Source organism: Ctenocephalides felis, unplaced genomic scaffold (assembly GCF_003426905.1).
Source record: "Ctenocephalides felis isolate EL2017-DRISC unplaced genomic scaffold, ASM342690v1 CF-g0.4_SCAFFOLD_01886, whole genome shotgun sequence".
Lineage (NCBI taxonomy): Eukaryota > Metazoa > Arthropoda > Insecta > Siphonaptera > Pulicidae > Ctenocephalides > Ctenocephalides felis.
In genome coordinates, this window is record NW_020538040.1 from 174,344,326 (window position 1) to 174,365,086 (window position 20,761).

The following is a 20,761-nucleotide window of genomic DNA, read 5'->3' on the forward strand; positions in this document are numbered from 1 at the left end:
AATTGGTTTCAAATTGCAATAACCGGTGACAAATGGCGTATTATGCAAAAAGTCGTATCAAGCATGATTGTTTTAACGGGATGCTACTGTAATAATTTTTAATTTTGTGTACTTTTACCTTTTCATTTCGATCGTTCGTTGCACGAACGAAATCCATAAGAACATCGATTACTTTTTGCAAAAACTCTTTGGTCTGCGGTCCAGCGGATTCTTTGTAAGGCAAAAGATCTGAAAAATACAAAAAAATGTAAAATTTATAATTTCAACAATAGAAAACTATTAATCTCTATAGCACTGAACTATTATTCAGTATGTTCAGAAACACAAATAAGTAGAATTTTTGATAAATTATAATTATTCAGAAATATAGATAAGAATGGTTATTGAAAGTATGCATATCCTGTTATTATCATTTTTCTTCTCATTTTGTATGATATACAATTCCGCTTGGTTTAGTTAATATTAAGTGACATAATAAATCAATTCAAATGATATATAGCATATCTGGCACTTTATTAGTAATACAAGTATATTGTAAGGACAAAATTTTATCTTTAGGTTCATGTATATCATGGTACGATCGCCTGAGTGTAAATATGAGTTTATATCAATTATTTTATTTTCTGAGATACTGATTTCAAAAATTACTAAGAAACTTGTGTTGGTACGATATCCAATCCATTATCGATGTACTGTAATAAATTTGCATCAGCTCCTTTAAACCCGAATCATCTTTTCGTATGTCCTTTCCAGGACCTCGATGGCATCGTTTGTGTGGTCGTTGTACTTTATCTTACCCTAGGACTATAGAGGTTTAGACTTTAAGCTTCCTTAATGAGGATTAAGGTTTAGGTTACATTTTTCTCGTGGAAGTTAAGTAACTATGTTACGCAATAAGGTATGGTCAAATATAAGATTTTCACAGGGTTTGTAAGTTTACAACGTAAATTTGAAGTAATGAATTGTTTTTTTATTTATTGATAAATTAATTAATTGGTTTTCAAATAGTGCAATAAAATTCCAACAGACTATTGCAAAAAATTATGAAAGATATGGACTCTTACTTTGTTGGGTATGTCTTTATGTTAAATATAAATAATATCATATAAAAATTGTCATTTTACTTTTTTTAACCAGAAGTATGAATTTTTTGTACGGTTGAGACAGTTTTACTATTATCTAAAAAACAAGTAATGTTAGGATTTTAAGCTCTGGTGTTTTTTTTTACCACGACTCTGGGGTAAAAAGGACCGGGTGAAATTTATGAAAAAAACACATTTTTACAATTACCTAAGAGATTTACTGAACATAGTCAGATAGTTGTTTATTTGATATGTTTTATTTGTTTTTAAATAATAAGTTTGGTTTTTACAATATAATTGTTCTAAGCCAAAATTGACCTTTGTGCTCCGTCCTCTCCTATATATATAATATATTATTAATTTTTCCAGCCTTTCAAAAGGTGGATGTCGTATTTTATCACATGACGTAATACTCGGATATTAATATATAAATTATTATACCCGCGCAAAATTTAATTTTTCCAACAATTCCAATAGGAGGTGGTTGTCGTATTTTACCGTAGAGAGCTAAAGTATGATTTTTTCCAGAGGTGTGGGTGGCTTCGTTTGGGGTTGCAATATGTACGCGAATCGATACGAACGTTACGACCAGATGCTACCACTGGCTTTTTTTTAATATAAACTCCCTTACGAATCTCTTTGCACATACATATTTGTATATATGGAACAGCCCGCAGTTTTCACGCATAATTTGATTACATTGGATTTATATATAAACATTGCAAATAGCGAAGAAAAACATATTTTACTAACCGGAATATATATACATAGTTAAAAGAATAGAATCACAGTTTTCATAAGGACAAAATAAATAAGTAATCAGTATAAATAAATTTATACTATTACTGTCATTAATATAATAAAATTTATATAGTTAATATCTTTTTCTCTCCTCAATTTCCTTTTAATCAATTAAACCATTAATGCATGATTCTTTATAGTACTCTATATACATCTTTATGAAATTTACTCATAATAAGAAAATGTACGTTGTTATCACTTTCAAGTTTACTTATTAATTGAAAAAGGTTAGTATGATATTGAATTTTTTTTGGAAAATTGTTGAAAATAGTCTGAAAAGCTGAGCTAGCAAAGTGTCAGCAGAATCTTATTTAACAATAAATTGCAGATTTATTTCTAGCCCCTCTTTTAGATGTAAAATTCTCAAAAAATCCTCGAAGATTCTTAAAAATTTAATTTATTCAACTTATGAAATATGTGTTTGAACATTTTTGAAAAATTTGTTTACGTTTATATTGTAGATTCTGGTTCATCTTATATATTTTAATTATTAAACGACTTAATTATATTTTCACTACCAATCCACTCTTCATAAATCTGTAGTTCTTGAACATTTGCTCAAACGTTTTTGGAAAAAAGTATGTATTAACATTTCAAACTGTAATCTGGTCTTATATATTTTAATTATTAAGTGATTTTCATAGATCTGCAATCTTTTACGGAGTTTGTTTTGATCTTGAACTTTTGAAACATTTTAGAAACGTTTGCTCGAAGATTTTTGAAAAATTGGTTTCCATTTATATTTTAGATTCTGGCTCGTCTTATATATTTTAATAATAAAATGATTTTCTTATACCTGTAGTTTTTTATGGAATTTGATTTGACTACCAATCCATCCTACATAAAGTCTCACTTACAATTAGACAGGTAAATATGTAGTTTATGAACATTTGTTCAAAAATAAAACAGCAATATATTTTGAGACTCTGGTGTCTGCTATTTTTATGGGTATTTTTATGGGTATTGTTTTGACTAGCAATCTCTCCTATATGAAGTAAATCTGTTCTGTTAAATAAAAAATACTAAAATCATGCTCAAAATATTGATAAAATAGTCGTTTTTGTTCGAGATATTTATGGTGGCTCAGATATTACTGTTTTGCTTTTTATTATTTTTTGTTGATATTGAAGAGCCTTTCCATTAATATTTCTTATTTCTTATTTCACGATTGCGGTTCGAAACGCTTCTATTAATATTTCAATTTAATTTGGTTTTGCTAATTAGACTGGTTCTATCACTAATATTTAATAAATCAATAATAATTTTATTAGACATCAATATTTTAGATACACTTTTTTGTTTATGTATAAAAAGTCATAGCACACTTAGTCTATATTGGAGCTAATTCGCTCCAGATATAAATAGCAAATAAAATAATATAATTCTATAGGCTATTATGATAAAATTAAAATAAAGCTGACATTATTTGAGAAACCAAAAATGTACAGAAATCACTCTAGTGTTTGATTCCCTGATTAAAGCTAAGGCAGGTCCATAAGTCATCATTGTTTTGAATTTTTTTACTGGTATGTGGAGAACAGGTTTTAGTAACTCATTTGGTCATGATTCTCTATTAAAACCGACTACATAAATCTATACAATTTAAACATTTTAAATTTCACCAATGCACAAAAGCTAATTTTCACTGATGTCTACATCTTCCAATACCCTCCCTTTCCCATTGTTGTCTAAATTCGTGTCGCTTTTCTATTTACTCTATATTTGACACAGTGCAAGAGGGCTTTTGCGGCCTTCCTAATACCCCCAGCGGGAGAGCTCTCAGCCTTCGAGGGGCACTTCGACTCCATAAAGACTCGATGGATGGAATGCCCTCAAATCCCCTAATAAATAATCGTACGTCACGATTATGTACGAGGATCTCATTGTTTTATGTGCTGGCTGGGATTTGTAGCCCCGTGCCGCCGGAATTGACTTTGTACGATCCACATTTATGCAATTTGTTATTGTGAACAAATATTATAAAGATGAGTGTACGGCATTTAATGATTTCGTTTGGTCACATACATTTTTGTCGTTATATTATAATATACGAGTATGTACTTTGCTTTACCAGTATTTCGAAATATAATTATCCAACGTAGGGTAGGGCGGGGCACGAAGGTCCTATCATCGAATACCTTGTATCAAATGAACAACTATAGAACTATGTTTAGTAAAATGCACAGTTCACTCCTAATTATAGAAAAATGTTTTTTTACTATTTTTTCTAAAATTTGTTTTTTTGCTTCATGGGCGTGGTAAGAAGGGGCAGCCAGTACACAATCAGATCCAACGTTTTTTTTTAATTTTAAGAGAATTTTACGAAATAATAGCTACATTATTTAACCAACGTGAAATACAACTTTGATGGAAACTTTTTTACAAGGATTTTATTGTAGATAACCATGATCTGCTGTTTCATCACCTTAAAATATTCATAAGCAGAGGTCGAATTACTATTAATTTAATTTATCTCTTATAAAAATGCATTTTCTTTTAACTTAATTCACTTTTTTATGGGTCATTTATTATTGTTTCACATCTTTTTTAAAGGTTTGATTGTTTTTACCTCACCCACATATAAGCTTAATAGAAAAAGGTAGAGTATTTAAAAAAATGTTAAATTTTTCTTAAAAACAACAATACATCTCCCAAAGCGATTAAAGGACCGATTCTGCCGCATAACAGAAAAATGTTATGGCAAGGCCATGTTACACTCCAACTTCCATACATTATGCTACTGAATCATACTAAATACTGTCAAAATGTTATGTATTTGCTGTGCATTCAGGCGTTTTACACATGAACTGCAACGTCACTCGTATATTATGAAGTTGTGTCAGAAAGACCCTGTTACCGAAGATCGTTTTTTGGCATTTGTGCGGTTTCTAGGTTAGGTTTTTTATGTGACAATCAGAGAAATACGTCTGACTGCACACTAACCACATGGCTTTTGTCAATATTTTGTATGGAAAGTTCTTCATAACATGGCCTTGCCATAACATTTTTTTGTTAGGCAACTGAATCGGTCTCTAAATTACTTGAATAAAAATTCATGTAACATAAACTAAATACAAGAGTTCAAAACCAAAAAACTATAACTAAAAACATACTTTTGATATGAATATATTGATGCTTTTTTGTTTATCTCCTGATATCGACGTCATAAGAATTAAAATGATGGCTCGTTATACATAATTGCCTTCTACTTTAAAATAGTATTTCTAAAAAATTCTACACTTTGCTTGTTTTTGGGATAATGGTGGTGAACCTTTAAACTCTGCCCTACCCCATATATTAATTTGTAGTTCCAAATTTTAGCAATAAATCTTTTCAAATGTAGGTTGAAAATGAACTATTTTTCTTTTATTATTTATTTTAATTTATTTAAGTCAGTTAATCGATCAATATACAGTATGTAACCACATTTAAGCCTAAATCGCGTCACAAACGTTTCTCTTGACACTTAATTGTTTTCGTATCTAATTTGCAGAAATAAGCAGATGTTCGCGCCATTCCTGTCTTGATTATTTCAATAGCTCTTAATGTAGAAGGTATTACACTGATCTTGACAACTTCGTTGAAATTCCACAGACGATATGAGCAAACGTAATTATTCGGTGGATTATTGTTATTGTTTGATACAGCTTTTCCACGAACAAGTTTTTGAATTTTAACATTTGCGATTGTAATTGTAAATTATTATCAATGGCGTCATATCTTTATCAAGTATTAACGTGAATGAAACTTAATTTATTGTAGTATTTTTTGTCAGTAACGAATTAACGGAAAATAATTGAGAAAACGTAATTATTTGGAAGATTATTGTTAATGTTTGATACTTTATTTTCAAGAACAAGCATTGGTTTTGTTTTGAAGAACAACGTTTGCTATTGCAATCATAAATTATCAATATTATCATTTTTAATCAAGTACTAAAATGAATGATACTTTACCACTCATTATTGTAATTTATGTCGAAATTTGAATCAACGTAATCTTATCATTGAAATTAATTATTAAAACTGGATTAACATAGTGAATTACTTAACATGTTAATAAAATAAAAAAGGTTTACACTTTAAATAATTCCTAAATTCATTTGTGTCTGACTGGTCGAACTATAAAACATGTGAATACACTTTTTTTATAAGATGAGAAAAATACTACTATTTTGCATTTTCATATCATTTATAAAATATTATTCTCTTTTTGATTTTTTTCCTATAAACATCATCCTATTAAAAAAGCTTTGTCATTTTAAATTTTTATATAATAAATTGTAGGTTTTCCAGCCCAGTGGTTAGAGCTGTGGTATTTAAATAAAAATTTATTAGTAGGGTATGGCGGGACACAAAGGTCTATTTTCACTTCGAGCAATTATATTGTGAAAACCAAACCAATCATATCACAACAAATAACACATATCAAACAAACAACTATCTGACTATGTTCAGTACAATTCCCAGCTAAATCATCATAATAAAAATGTGTTTTTAGTTGTTTTTTGAAAAATTTTCACTTGTTTTTTTTACCCTATAGGCGATGTGAAATGGGAGGGCCAGGGAGCAAACAGGTCCAATGTCTTATTTTTAATTTTGAAGGGATTTTACGAAATAATAGCCACTCTAAAGCAAAATATAAATTTTATGTACTTTATGGTACTTTTTTTACAGAGATAACATTTATATAAGCCTTATTAAATATTTTGTCAGAAATATTCACCAGCAGAGTTGGAATAACGGGAATAACTATTTTGTTCGCGCCAAATCAAAGCATGCGATTTATTGATATAAAAAACATGTGTTCACGCTAAATCAAAGCATCCGATTTATGATTAAAAACAAATTAAAATCAAACAAAAATTTTTATAAAATAAAATCAATCAATACAAAACTTAAAACATTAAAAATATTGTAAACACAAGTAATAAATTTAAAATAAACATATAATATTATATAAGTGTTTTATAATAAATCTATGGTCCTTGGAAATCGAACAAACATTTAAACAAACATATTTATTTAATTTAAATCTGGTAAAATTGCTTTTTTAACTTAATTTACTTGAATTTGAATTTTTATTTGCTATTTTTTATTTTTTGCACCTTTGCTAGGTTTAAACCCCGCTCTGCCTTATTAAAAAAATGTGATAAATTACAATAACCGTTTTGGTTGCCATCTATAAAGCCATGACCATTGACCATGAGTCAATAAAAGAAGCCATAAGACTCGCTAAGTTCTGATTGCAAAATACAAAATAAAATTGCAAAATAGAGTAAAAAACATTATAAACCATATAAAAGTGTCAAAGGTGTTCAGATTCTCAGCACGTCACTCGCCTAAGTTTTAAGAACCAAAATTCACAATAACAAACTTATTAATACGCCGTACATCAAACTCCTGATTGCAAAATTAATTACTACCAGGCTTACCCTGTCACAAACGTGTCGTTGTCAAAACTTTGAAATCTTTCATAAAATCACCTCTAGCGTAAAGTTTTATATTAGAAAAGTTAGAACAATCCTAAAATAGAGATATATCGCAAACGGTGTCGTTTCTTTTTCTGTTTGTCTTGGTAATGATCGCCTCGTAATCCTACCAATTACTCGTAATTTAGTGCGGGCACATGGACTGACGTTTAATTAATTTCGGCTCGAGCAATTTACACAGGAGCGCTCATTGTATACGGCCTGAGCAAGTGTTACGCGAATTATACGAGAGCCAAGCCGCGGGGTAAAATTCACGCGTATCCGAATTATTGCATTAGGAGATTTTCTTATTATTTTTAATGCGAGACGTTAAGATTATGCAAAAAAAAAATGCTTGCGGTACGTTACAAAGTTGAGAACAAAATTCAAGTTTTGTAAAATTGTGAGGACATGAGGTATAGCCGAACACGAAACGAGTTTATAATTGATGATGTGCATCTGTATAATGATCATTTTTGATCATCAAATGGCTTAATTTTGTCATTTTTCATTTTATCTTTGAAACTTCTAGGCCTACATTTTTAGAAAATAATATATTATTCATTCCCTCAATATAAGTGAAATGTTTTTGGAATCATTTAAATCAGACGCTCTATTCTCTCAAAAACTGTATTGCCATTTTTTGCTCCGGATTTTCGAAACAACTGTCTTAGCCGAAAACTAATCAACACGTCTCCCCATCAACATGAATCGAATGTTTTTTTGATCATTTAAATGGGTTAATCCCTGCTCTCGAAATCGTGGACGAAAAACTGTATCCAAACATGCACACATACAAACTACATATACACATCCACACATACATCTATTTTTTCTAAAGATAGCCAAAATGCTCAGAAACTTTTGAAACAATATAGAATAGGCCGGCGAACAAAGGTCCTCTTTGACTTTGATCAATTATATTGTGAAAATCAAACAAATTACTTTACAACAAAATAATACATATCAAACAAACAACTATCTGACAACATACAACTTCCAGCTAATTTATCATTGCAGAAATGTATTTAACTTCTTTTATAATTAGAGTAAGTTATAGTAATCGCAAAAAAAACGAAAATGAAAATATTTATATATCTTTACGTTTCAGGGTTTCTGAACAATTTGGCATACGAAAAAATGGATGTATGGTTGTGCGTGTGTTTGTATGTGCGTGTGTGCGTGCTATACAAATTTTCGTCGACAATTTTGCGAACACGGATCAACCGATTTGAATAATTCAAAAAACAATCGTTTTTGGCAAAGGCAGGTCTAGCCGTTAGGAGATTCGGGGCAAAAAGAGCTAAACATGGTATTTCTGTTTTTGAGATAACGGAGTGTCCAATATAAAAAATACAATAAACATTTTACTTGTATTGACGAAATGAAAAACTAGTGAAATTTCTGTAAAGGCAGATTAATAATGCCATGTCACCTGGTCTTTTTTACCCCATAGCCGAGGTGAAATGGGCCGACCAGGGGTCAAACAGGTTCAGTGTCTTATTTTTTAATTTTAAATAGATTTTATGAAATAATAGGTACATTAATCGACCAATGCAAAATATTAATTATATGGGTACATTTTTTACAAAAATAATACTGTATATAACCTTGATCTGGTATTATGTCATAAATATTCATCAGTAGTGCTAGAATAACTATTTATTTATTAACTATTTTTTAACTTAATCTACTCTTTCATTTACTATTTTTTATTGTTCACACTTTTGCTAGAGTAAAGGTTCAGTTGGTCTTTTTACTCCATTCACGTTTAAGCTTTTATAGAAGTTATATAAAAAAAGTGTTGGATCTAACCTAAAATTAACCATATATTTTACAAAACAACAAAAATATAAATATATCAAGTAGTACCTAAAATAAAATATATAAGTAGTAGCAAGCAGTGGTGATGTGCTAATATTTTTTTACCGGAGTGCTAAAATTAAAAAACTGGTTCTGATTATATGTTCGAAAAAGAAAGAAACAAAAATCATTACAAAACCCATTTTATGTACATATATATGTATGTTTATTACAATAATAGGAACGTTTAATAAAAATTAGTTAAATTATGAATTATAAAATTCACTTATCAAATCATGTTCTGTATGTAGCGATTTTTTTTGCCGGCCAAAAAATGATTTACTAAATGAGTACTAAGGATTGTTTTTAATTCTACTTCCATATTAGGATGAGCAAATTTACCACTTGGCTTAAATTTTAAAGTACATATATTTTAATTATTGTAGAATGTAATATTATTCTAGTTCGCATCTATTTATTTGTATTCAACAAGAGTGCCCGATTACAAAGCGTTTTATCTATCCTACATACGAGGGAAAAATATGAAGTTCATTGTATTTCCGCCGTCCGTATGTGTGTACGATATATCGAAATGCGGGCAGAGGTTAGGTAGATTCCAGATATAAATACAAAAGACTGGAAGAGCTACTTATCAGCAGATTATTGTTGATCCCGCATGACAAATGGAAATTGAAATATTCCTCCACCGGCATTCGTCTCACTTTCCTCGAATGTTTTTTTCTTGGGGCGCATCTTGGGATTTCTTTTCTATTACAGTTTACAGTTGATGAGGTCTCGGACGGTGGGGCGACGAGTAGAGTCGTTAAAAAAATTCGGCGGAGGGTTTGTACTTGCAAAAAGTATAACCGAAAATAAAGGATATAAATTACTTGTGTTTTATGGTAAAAAATGAAATTTATTCCTTTCAATAGTCTATTGCATGTTTGCTTTTATTTATAAATTACACGTCATACTATAACTTGAATTCAAATGACGCAAATGAATATAAATGATGGGAAAAGCAATGAAAATATTAAATTAATAAAAAATATTAAAATAAAAGACAAAAATTAAAATTAAATTAATATCAAAATGAATTGGAAAAATGAAATGTATACATATGTTGGAAAATATATATTATAAATTAACTTACTATGTTTAGCATAGTTAGTAACCAATTAGTGGTTAAACCTAAACTATTAAAATAGTTGAATTTATAAAATTTAAAAACTGTGTATGTTTAATGTACAGAATATAATTCTGTTAATAAGTTGGTTTGGCTTTGAAACTGGATGAAATATTTGCTTGTTTATTCAAGTAAAAATGAACATAAAAATCACGCCCTTAATTTGTTAATATGAATGTATCATTAAAATACCAACAAATTTTAATATTGTCTTAGAACAGAATATGAAAGTGTATATATATATATATATATATATATATAAATATATATACATATATACATATTTAATAATCATACGTGGAAGTACAATACGTGACTATAGGTATAATATAATGTGAATAAAAAGACGAATTCTCTAATGTAACCTTCAACCTAAGTATAATGAACGTGCAAACCATTCAAACGGAAACTTAATTAAAGTTAAGTTTAATTAAATTTGTACTTTTCATTTAAAACAATATATAGTCACATGTATTGATGCTGATGATATAGATTGACGAAAAACTTTGGAGGGTCGAAACGCACGTGCGGCTTTAAGGAGGGGAATTTAGGGCATTACAGCTTAAATCGTAATAATAAAATGCAGGCACTAGTTTTAGTATGTTACGCACAACACTGCTTTGTCATGAATTATTATTGTTTTTTGAATTCCCGAAGGAGAAATTTATGTTTTCATAAAAAAATCCGATTTGCTAAGTTTATGTTTTCTCGACATTACAAGCCATTCTGCTTCTAATGAGACCAAATTTGGAAAAAGTTACCTTATGACGTTTTCTCAAAAACTCGACGATTTTTATGATTTTTTTTTTGACGATAGATATCATGGTCTTCTAGATCATACTAAAATATTATGGCCCTACGACAAGTCGTTTAATTTTAAAAATTCGTCAAAGTTTGCAAAAATTAGTAACGTTCTTTTCGTATTTAAAGCTATAAGTAAGTTTTTAAAAAAAGTATTATATATATATATATATATATATATCCCCCTCTCAGGGGCTTTATAGATAAGAGATTCTTTAAGTACCAATCTCAGCATCGAATATCCTTTATCGGGATACGAAGACGTCAATATGAATTCTAACACGTTAAAATCCTATGATGTATCGTCTCCAGATAAGAATATCAACAGCAATAAGCCAAAAAATCAATATTGACACACATAGTATTACATCGTTCGAATTATATTGGTAAGCATTATAGATAACAAATACTATATTGGCGACATATGCTTCATTGCGTCAATATTGTTTTAATATAACTATGGTCAATCTGCATTCTATTTTTGTTAAGATTTGATGGATAAAAAGCGTTTTTGTTGTGAAAAAATAATCTTTAAATTACTTCCTATATTATTCGTTTATTTATTAAAATATATGTTCATACGTACCGTATCTTAGCCATGCACATTGTCTGGTTTAAGAGATAATGGTGAAAATTTTTACATATAGATCATAATCGGACTATCTCTAATCTTTTAACAATTGTTTTTTTATGACCATGAAAACAAACTTTTTGCGAAGACAAGAGGAAGTTGGTATTACAAATATTTTTAACACGTTATTTACCATGTCAGTCAAATATCAGATTATATGTATCTCTATATGTATATATCTCTGACATACGAGATTTAGTAGAAGGAGAGAAACAGTTTCAATATAGGATAATTTCAATTATATATGTGTGACATAAAAATAGTTTTTTGTCCAGGAATTTTGGCTTTTCTTTTCTTTAACACTGTAAGTTTTCTTGATGCATTTTTAACTAAATTATCGAATAAAGTTATCATGGCCCACGTGATTTTTTTTGATATTTTTGTGGCATTTAACGTGTTGAATCATGTTTATTTTATCAAAATTGTCATATTGAGCTTATCAAAACATTTTTAGAAGAATATTATTGTCTTAATTTTATTATTTAACTGGTATATTTTAAATATAATTATTTCTTGCCAGAATCAGTACAAATTAGAAACCAAATGATCGTAAATGTATTTTTCCCATTAAATTGATGTTTTGGCAGATATAACACTGCCATTGAATTTGCTTCAATTCATATCAATCGTATTAAAATTATTATTTAAATCGTTATCTTAAGATGACTCAGTATTAAACACTATAATCGTACACAAGAAACAGAGCAAATCCAATTTTGTAGATGATTGACTAAAGTTATAAAATTAAAATTGGTGGAATGGATTATTTTGTAGCAGTTTTTCAACACGTTAATCGCCATGTCAGTCATATATCTTTGACACTAAGAAGTTCTACATAAGCATGTCAGACATATATTTTATTTAGATAAATTGACCTGAACATCTCTTGGCTTGTCAGGAAAAAAAGTTTTAATATAGGGCCATGTGAGTCATATATGTGTGATATAAAAAATAGTGTTTTCTTAGGAATTTTGGCAAAAAAAAAATTATTTGATACATCTAATTTCTTTGATACATTTTTAACTAAATTTATTAAAATTACCATGGCCCATGTAAAAATTATTCTAATATTATGGAGGCGATTAACGTGTTAAGACCATATTTTTTCAAGTCAAAACATGGACGGAAATTTAAATTTTTAGTTAGGGACATGGGGGGGGGGATGTACGCTGAAAAATTTAATATGCTTTTAAGATAGCAAGAACTATTTAAGGAATTACTGTCTAAGAACTTTATTTCTCGAATATGGATTATATTTTATCTTGGATCTATATGAATTTACATGGATCTATATTTTTTTCAGCTTCTAAACTTCTATTCTTTGCTTTATTTTTTTCATAATTATTTAAAAATAATTAACACTTATTCCAGACATTCGAAAAGTTCATTTTCATAATATTTGTTAATTTTTGTAAAATTGAAAATAAAAGTTCTTAACCCACTTTTGGAATTTTGTATACAGCATTTTTTCTTTACTAGTTGTACATAACATTTTCAGATATTTGGGTAGTTTAATTCTTTTATCAAGTAAGAGATCTAAATCCTAAAATTATGAATGTGAGAGGCTATTTTAACTTGCATTTTCATATAAGCATACTAGTTGCACATAACATTTCAGATATTTGATGGATAGTTGAATTTTATTATCAACCAAGAGTGAAGTTTCAATATAGGCCTATACTTTTTAAAAACCCGGGGCAATCGGGACAAAAGATCTAAATACCGGACAAATATTGCTTTTAGAGAAACCCGCGACACAAGGTGCAAATCCGGGAGTGTTCCGGCGAAACCCGGACGCATGGTCACCTTAATACTAAAAAAGAATTTGCGCGAACTTGCAAGTATTTTTAATGCATACCTCAAAAATAATTAAAAGCAAAATCATTTCAATGCGTGCAGGCAGCGTTAATTATTTTCACTCTTGGTGAAATATTGAATTTGAATATTTTTTATCCGAAACAGGCAATCAAGGCAAACAAGCGAACCAATTTGCATATAATCTCCACTAGAACAGAGAACAGTTTTGCATACGGCGGGAAGTCACGCACTCGAAATCCCTGTGTCAACAATCTGACCGATAATATTCTGTTCTATGACGTAAGTCGCGACTGATCCCGTGCTCTCAACCTAGGATACGCGCTAATTTGTGAACATAACTAATTTAGATAAAAACAATGAACTTGAAAATTGTCATAACATCGTTAAAGTTATCATCGATATTTGTTTACTTTATTGATTTACGAAAAATACGCGCGCGAAGAGTTAATCCGCGCGGTAATCCGATCGAAAGTGCATTTTCTGAAAAAATAATTGAACTGATTGCTGATGATATAAACACTGCTCGAATTTAAAAAGTCGGTAATTTTTTTTGCCTTATTAGATTTTGTCGATTTGGATTATTTTGCGATTGTTTTTGAAATATTATGCTTAAAATAAATTATAACATTTGCAAAAGATACCATCCTCATTTACTTTATCGGTTTACAAAAAATACACGCGAAGAGTTAATCCTTGTAGTAATCCGTACGAAAATGGGTTTTGTGATGATTATTGATCGCATATAGGGTAGAACGGGGTTTAAAGGTCCGCGGGTAAAAAGGTCCACCACCGATATCTCAAAAACAAGTAAAGTTACGAATTTTTGAACAACAATATTTGAAAGTAGATGGAAAAAGATGTATAACTAGCTCAATCATCTTGATTCTCACGACTATGCTATTCAGAAATAAAAGGCAATATTTAAAAATACACACCAAAAGTATTTTCTTTGTTTTTTAGTATTTTCGGTTGTGAGATCTGTTGCTTAATTTACGAGACCTTAAGTTTACGTTATTTAATTGTTTTATAAGATATATTAATAATTTTAAGTTAGGTTCAACAATTTTTTTTATATAAGCTTCATAAAAGCTCACACGTGGGTGCGGTAAAAAGGATCAACTGAATCTTTACTTTGGAAAAGGTGTAAATAATGAAAAAAATCATAAACAAGAAGTAAATTAAGCTAAAAAATATCAATTTTAAAGAGATAAATTAAATTAATAGGTATTCCAATTGCTGATGAATATTTTGACCAAATACCAGTTCAAGGTTATTTACAATATTAACTCTGTAAAAACTGTACACATGAAATTTATATTTTGCATAAGGTTTAATAATGTAGCTGTTATTTCGTAAAATTCCTTTAAAATTAAAAATAAGACATTGGACCAGTAGTCCCCAGGCCGTCTCATTTTACCCCGCCTGTGGGGTAAAAAGTACCAGATGACAAATTTTTGAAAAGCAATGAAAAAAAAAACACATTTCTACAATTATGATTTAGCTGGGAGTTTCATTGATCATAGTTGGCTAGTTGTTTATTTGATATGTGTTATTTGTTGTGATATAATTGGTTTGGTTTGGTTTTCATAATATAATTGCACAAAGTCAAATTGGAACTTTATGCCCCGCCCATATACAGAATAACGTTCTGCTAAAATATTGCATTATTTTATTAAATTTAATATTCATACTATTATGCAATAATAAAATATCTATATTCTCAATTGGTGATTTAGTAAGCATTTAACAAAGTGAACCTAATATTAGCATTGAACCTATTTTTTATTTTTTGGAATTACCTATAATTTATAAAGGTAATTACCTTTTTTGGCAGTGCTGACTCAACAATTATTTTTAATATTACATGAAACAAACCGTCTATCTTTTAATTACTATAACAAATCAATGTAATTGTACCAAATTAATCGGATGAATGAAAACTTCCACACCGTAATCATGACCACAAGACAATACGGATCCAAAAGCTCGGACAAAATATCATTTATCATTTTATCACGGCAGAAGCCCAGAACGCGCGCGACCCATTCCGGGCACATCTGCGGATAACAGGCTGTGATTTATTTCGAAGGGGTCCGCGGCCAGAAAGGCATATTGCAAAACTCAACCTTTCCCCGTTTGCTCTTTTCCGCCAGAGAATTTCAAATTAAATCTTAAGGAAATCTTTTGAAATTTTTTAGTAGTTTGTGAACACAAGAAAATCGATAGGGTTTTCACTAGCAAATTAAATTTTACAGATGAATAATTATTTTAACATCAATATCAGGTGTTAGTATATACAGGGTGGGTTATTTAAAGTTTAAATGTTGAGCAAACTAATTTTGTACTCAAAGCCAAAGTTGGACATGACATAATTTTCAAAAAATAGCTGTAACATATCTCTTCGGGCAAAAATACATTGTAATCGAAATGGTGGGTCATTTAAAGTTTTAGCATCGAGCAAACTAATTTTGTACTCAAAGCCAAAGTTGGACATGCCATCATATTCAACAAATATTCAAGAAATATATAGTTCTTGACGAAAATACGTTATAGTCGAAATTAAAACAAATAATAACACTTTTAATTATTTTTTTCTAAAACATATGCTTGCATTTTAAATGACCCACGTGTAAAAATAATCATAAACAAAGATTGAATCATAAGCAACAAAAGTACTAAAATATCAAGTTATAGCGTAAAGCGGGGCACAAAAGTCCAATTTGACTTTGAGCAATTATATTATCAAAACCAAACCAATAATATTACAACAAATGACACATATCAAACAAACAACTATCAGACTTTGTTCAGTAAAATTTCCAGCTAATTCAAGATCGTAAAAATGTGTTATTTGCGTTTTATAATAAAAAAACACCAGGTCTTTTTTTACCACATAGGGGGTGTTATAAGGGACGACCAGGGGGCAAACAGGTCCAATGTTTTATATTATCAATATTATTTTTTATTTTAGATGGATTTTGCGAAATAATAGCTATTTATTCAACCAATGCAAAATATAAATTTTCTGGGTACATTTTTTACAGAGATAAAGTAATGTAACTGTATATAATCTTGATTTGGTATTTTGTCTAGAAATATTTATCAGCATAGTTAGAATAACTATTTATATTACTTTACTTGCAAAATTGCTGTTGTTAACTTAATTCTTTTTTTACTACTACTTAACTTTTTTTTATTTACTGATGTGTATTATTCACACTTTTTTCAGGGCAAAGGTCTTTTTTACCCTCTACATACGTATGATTTTTTAAAGGTTATATAAAAAACTGTTGAATCTAATTTAAAATTAACAATACATCTTATAAAACACTTAAATAATATACACTTATATTATTTTAGGGTCTTGTAAACTAAACAATACTGCTCACAACCAAAAAAGTAACAACAAAAGAAAACGCTTTTGTTATGGATTTTCAAACATTGCCGTGTATCTCTCAATTGCGACATCATGAGAATCAAGTTGATGGCTGGTTATATATCTTTTCCCTCTACTTTCAAATATTGTTGTTATAAAATTCCTAACTTTACTTGTTTTTGAAATATCGATGTTGAACCTTTTTACCTCCGGACCTTTAAGCCCCGCTCTACCTTATATAGTAATTTAGTGAATACGTATTTTAACGGCTCTAGATACATCAATATGCAAATTAATTCTAATTTCATGAAAACAACTTTCTATATCAATGTATTTCCAGCAGAGTCTTATAAGCTGTTATTAAAATTTATATCATTTGTATAACAATGATTTTACTTTACATAATCTGCTTATAGCAAAATTTGATAAACCGTTATTAAAATTGATTACATTTTCATAGAAGCAGATTTTTCACATTTTTCAAGTTTGAGCTTCGGTATTTGTATTGGTTCTTACGCGCGAGCTTTCGCATGACGTAGAAAGCTGTGTGCATATGACAGTCTGAAATAATCGAGTGTATGACAAATGTTAGCTTACGTTGCAAAAACTGTTTGCGTTGCTTGATATAATCTATGATAGTTTTGTTCGAAGGAAATGGTAATACTTGAACAAGTGTTATATGCCATATTTATTCGATACAAAAAATTTACTAGAATTGTCTTTTTGAGCACTCTAAACAGAGTCATTAAAGTTGGTGCACAAATTATAATATTAATTTATCACATATTTCTTCTAGGATTTCTATTGTAAAATGTTTCATATAAATATACTAATTTTTTTCGAAAAAAAAGTTGCTAAAATTATTCTATAAAATTCTCTACGCAATAAGTATAATATTTAATTAGGCATCATTGGCTTCAGGACACCTATAGTAAAATATTTTATATAAATACCATTAGGTTAAAGCGGTGTTTAAAGGTTCGCGGTTAAAAAGGTTCACCACCGATATCTAAAAAACAAGTAAAGTTAAAAAATTTCAACAACAATAATTGAAAGTAGAGGGAAAGAGATGTATCACCAGTCATCACTTTGATTCTTACAATGGAGGACAAACGGCAATGTTTGAGAAATATTTTCTGTCGTTGTTAGTTTTTCTTGTTTATGAGTATTCGAGAATAAGCCCATTATTTTATAGAAATATTCATTTTGAGCTTTAATATAAAACTTTAATTCTTTTAAACGTTTTATGTTGTTATTTCACGTATATAGTGAACTGTAAACACAAATTTTCTATTATGATTTGTACATTTTGTCTCAGTTTATAGACAATAGAGTTTATTTTTCTTTATTGATTGCATATGAACAATGAAACCAGCCATGATATTATGTTTTAGAATTTTAAAATAAACACGTCCGATCTAAAACAGTAGATTGTTCTTGTGAATGTAATTATAAAACTTATTAGCGAACAATTGCAAACGTTTAGTTATTGATTGTAGTTTGAAATTAATTTAAGGTGATTATGCATTTTTTGCCCTCTACTTTCAAATATTGCTGTTAAAAAATTCGTAACTTTACTTGATTTTGATATATCGGCGATGGACCTTTTAAGACCAGTTCTACCCTAAAACGTGCGCTATTTTTATGGATGGACCCCAGACCTATGAATAAAGCCCGAATCACACGTTATTTGTTTTCTGGGCTGGCTACATAGCATGCTTGATTTTTAAGTGTGCTTTGTTTTGACTTGCTTTTGTTTTTTGGACTGGCTACATAGCATGCTTGATTTTTAAGTGTGATTTGTTTTAGCTTGCTAGATGATGATCTTGATTTTCGAGTGTGATGTGTTTTGGCTTGCTAGATTTTTGAGTGAGACTTGCTTTTGTTTTCGGGGCTGGCTACATAGCCTGCTTGATTTTTAAGTGTGATTTGTTATAGCTTGCTTGATTTTTGAGCGTGTTTTGTTTTGACTTGCTTTTGTTTTCTGGGCTGGCTACATAGCATGCTTGATTTTTAAGTGTGATTTGTTTTAGCTTACTTGATTTTTGAGCGTGATTTGTTTTGACTTGCTTTTGTTTTAGCTTGATTGATTTTTGAGCGTAATTTGTTCTGACTTACTAGTTTTGTCATGTGGTTTATTATATTTGAAAATCTAGCAAGCTAAAACAAATATCACTAAAAGCAAGCAAGCTTTTTCGCATCGTGTGTAGCAAACGGCTTGAAAAAACTAACATGAAATCTAAAGCGACAAAATCAAGCATACTATTCAGACCAGAAACAAGCGTCGTTGTGAACAGGGCTTTATTTAAAACATCTTACCATGGGAAATTGATAACATAGCATGGTTATGTTAACCGAGAATAAGCCCATAAAGCTTGTGGAAGCATGCGATTTTAGGTCCGTGTGTGAAGTGTCTTATTTTTCGGCATACAAAATGAGCAAATACGATTAATAGTATGTATTTTCTGTATAGAGTGTACGATTAATGCATCATGTATTCGTGTAAATGACGTCGAACACATTAATGGCAGCGCGTGTGATGAAGTGCTTTGACATGATCACTCAAAAGCGCTTATGGCGCAGTCGTTAGCTCTTGAAACGGAGCAGCACTTGCCCTTTTCCCGCGTTCACCTACATTTAATTTAATCTATTCAAACTGCTTGTAATCTATCTTCCGTGTTTCTGATTCAATGCGAATAACATTTCAACATAAAAAATCCGGATTTTTTCGGTTTTCATTATTTATACAAATATTTACTTTGAGCTATTGCTGATAAATTTATATTAATTCAATAAGGCGTGATTTGCGTATACAGTATGTCAACACACGTATATGAACTACATATTATATATGATGAAATGTTTAAATAGATTAGACTTCGATATTTAAACGCCCACAACTCAGGTATAAATATTGGCGAATTAATCAATGTATTAATATTTGAATTTTTTTATTTAAACGTTTCGGCTCTTGATATATATAATCATCAAGCAAATCAAGGATATAGATTAACAGTTTTTGAAATTTTGATTAACAATAAAAATTGAATTTGTATATCAAAAAAATCAATTTTTTTGATAAAATAATGATGCCTAATCCATCATTACTCAAGCCTAACTGCTCATATTTAATTATGGTTTTGTTCTTTGCGGTTTAATTTGTGAGCTAATGACAAATATCAAGTGTCGAAACCTTTCAATAAGGAGTGTAAATATTTTTTTCCCAAAAATGTTATTTACTATACATTCGCTATATCTAAATAATTGTGAAGAAATGTAATATTTTGCATCTCAAAGCTTTCCAATCAGATCTAGACGTACAATGTTCGACTGGAATACTTTGTATCGATATTACCAACTCTTAATCATAAAAAACATATACACTTTTTCTATTATTTTCATTAGGAATAAATAATCATTGATATAAGCTTATTCTGTATTAGTTAGATAGTTTATGTATTTATGTCACGGATATAGGTATACATGTTTTTTTATAATTAAAAACAATTCATATATAAAAATTGCAAATGAAACAAATATCTTCTGGAACTAAAACTAAACCATCTCATATTTACCTTATGCAAAATTATGATAATAAAATAAAATTTGATAAAAATGTCAATTTTGTATGTGCCAAGAATTTATATGTAAGCTCCGTTCTTGAATATAAATGTGTCACTTGGTCATCTCATCAATCAATTTATGAAACATGAGAAAAATCAAAATTAAATTTTGAAAGTATTTATATTATAAATCTAAATTAAATAATTTTCTATAAATCGTCTTGTTCAAT

General features: G+C 29.3%; 1 protein-coding gene across 1 annotated transcript in view; it reads right to left on the bottom strand.

The window, feature by feature from the left end:
* LOC113377210 (glutamate decarboxylase) overlaps positions 1-20,761 on the bottom strand; it is a 59,247-nt gene that overhangs the window by 29,272 nt on the left and 9,214 nt on the right. The window contains exon 3 of the mRNA XM_026617440.1: positions 119-228. Coding sequence (XP_026473225.1) covers positions 119-228 — 110 coding nt within the window. The remainder of the gene's footprint in view (positions 1-118; positions 229-20,761) is intronic.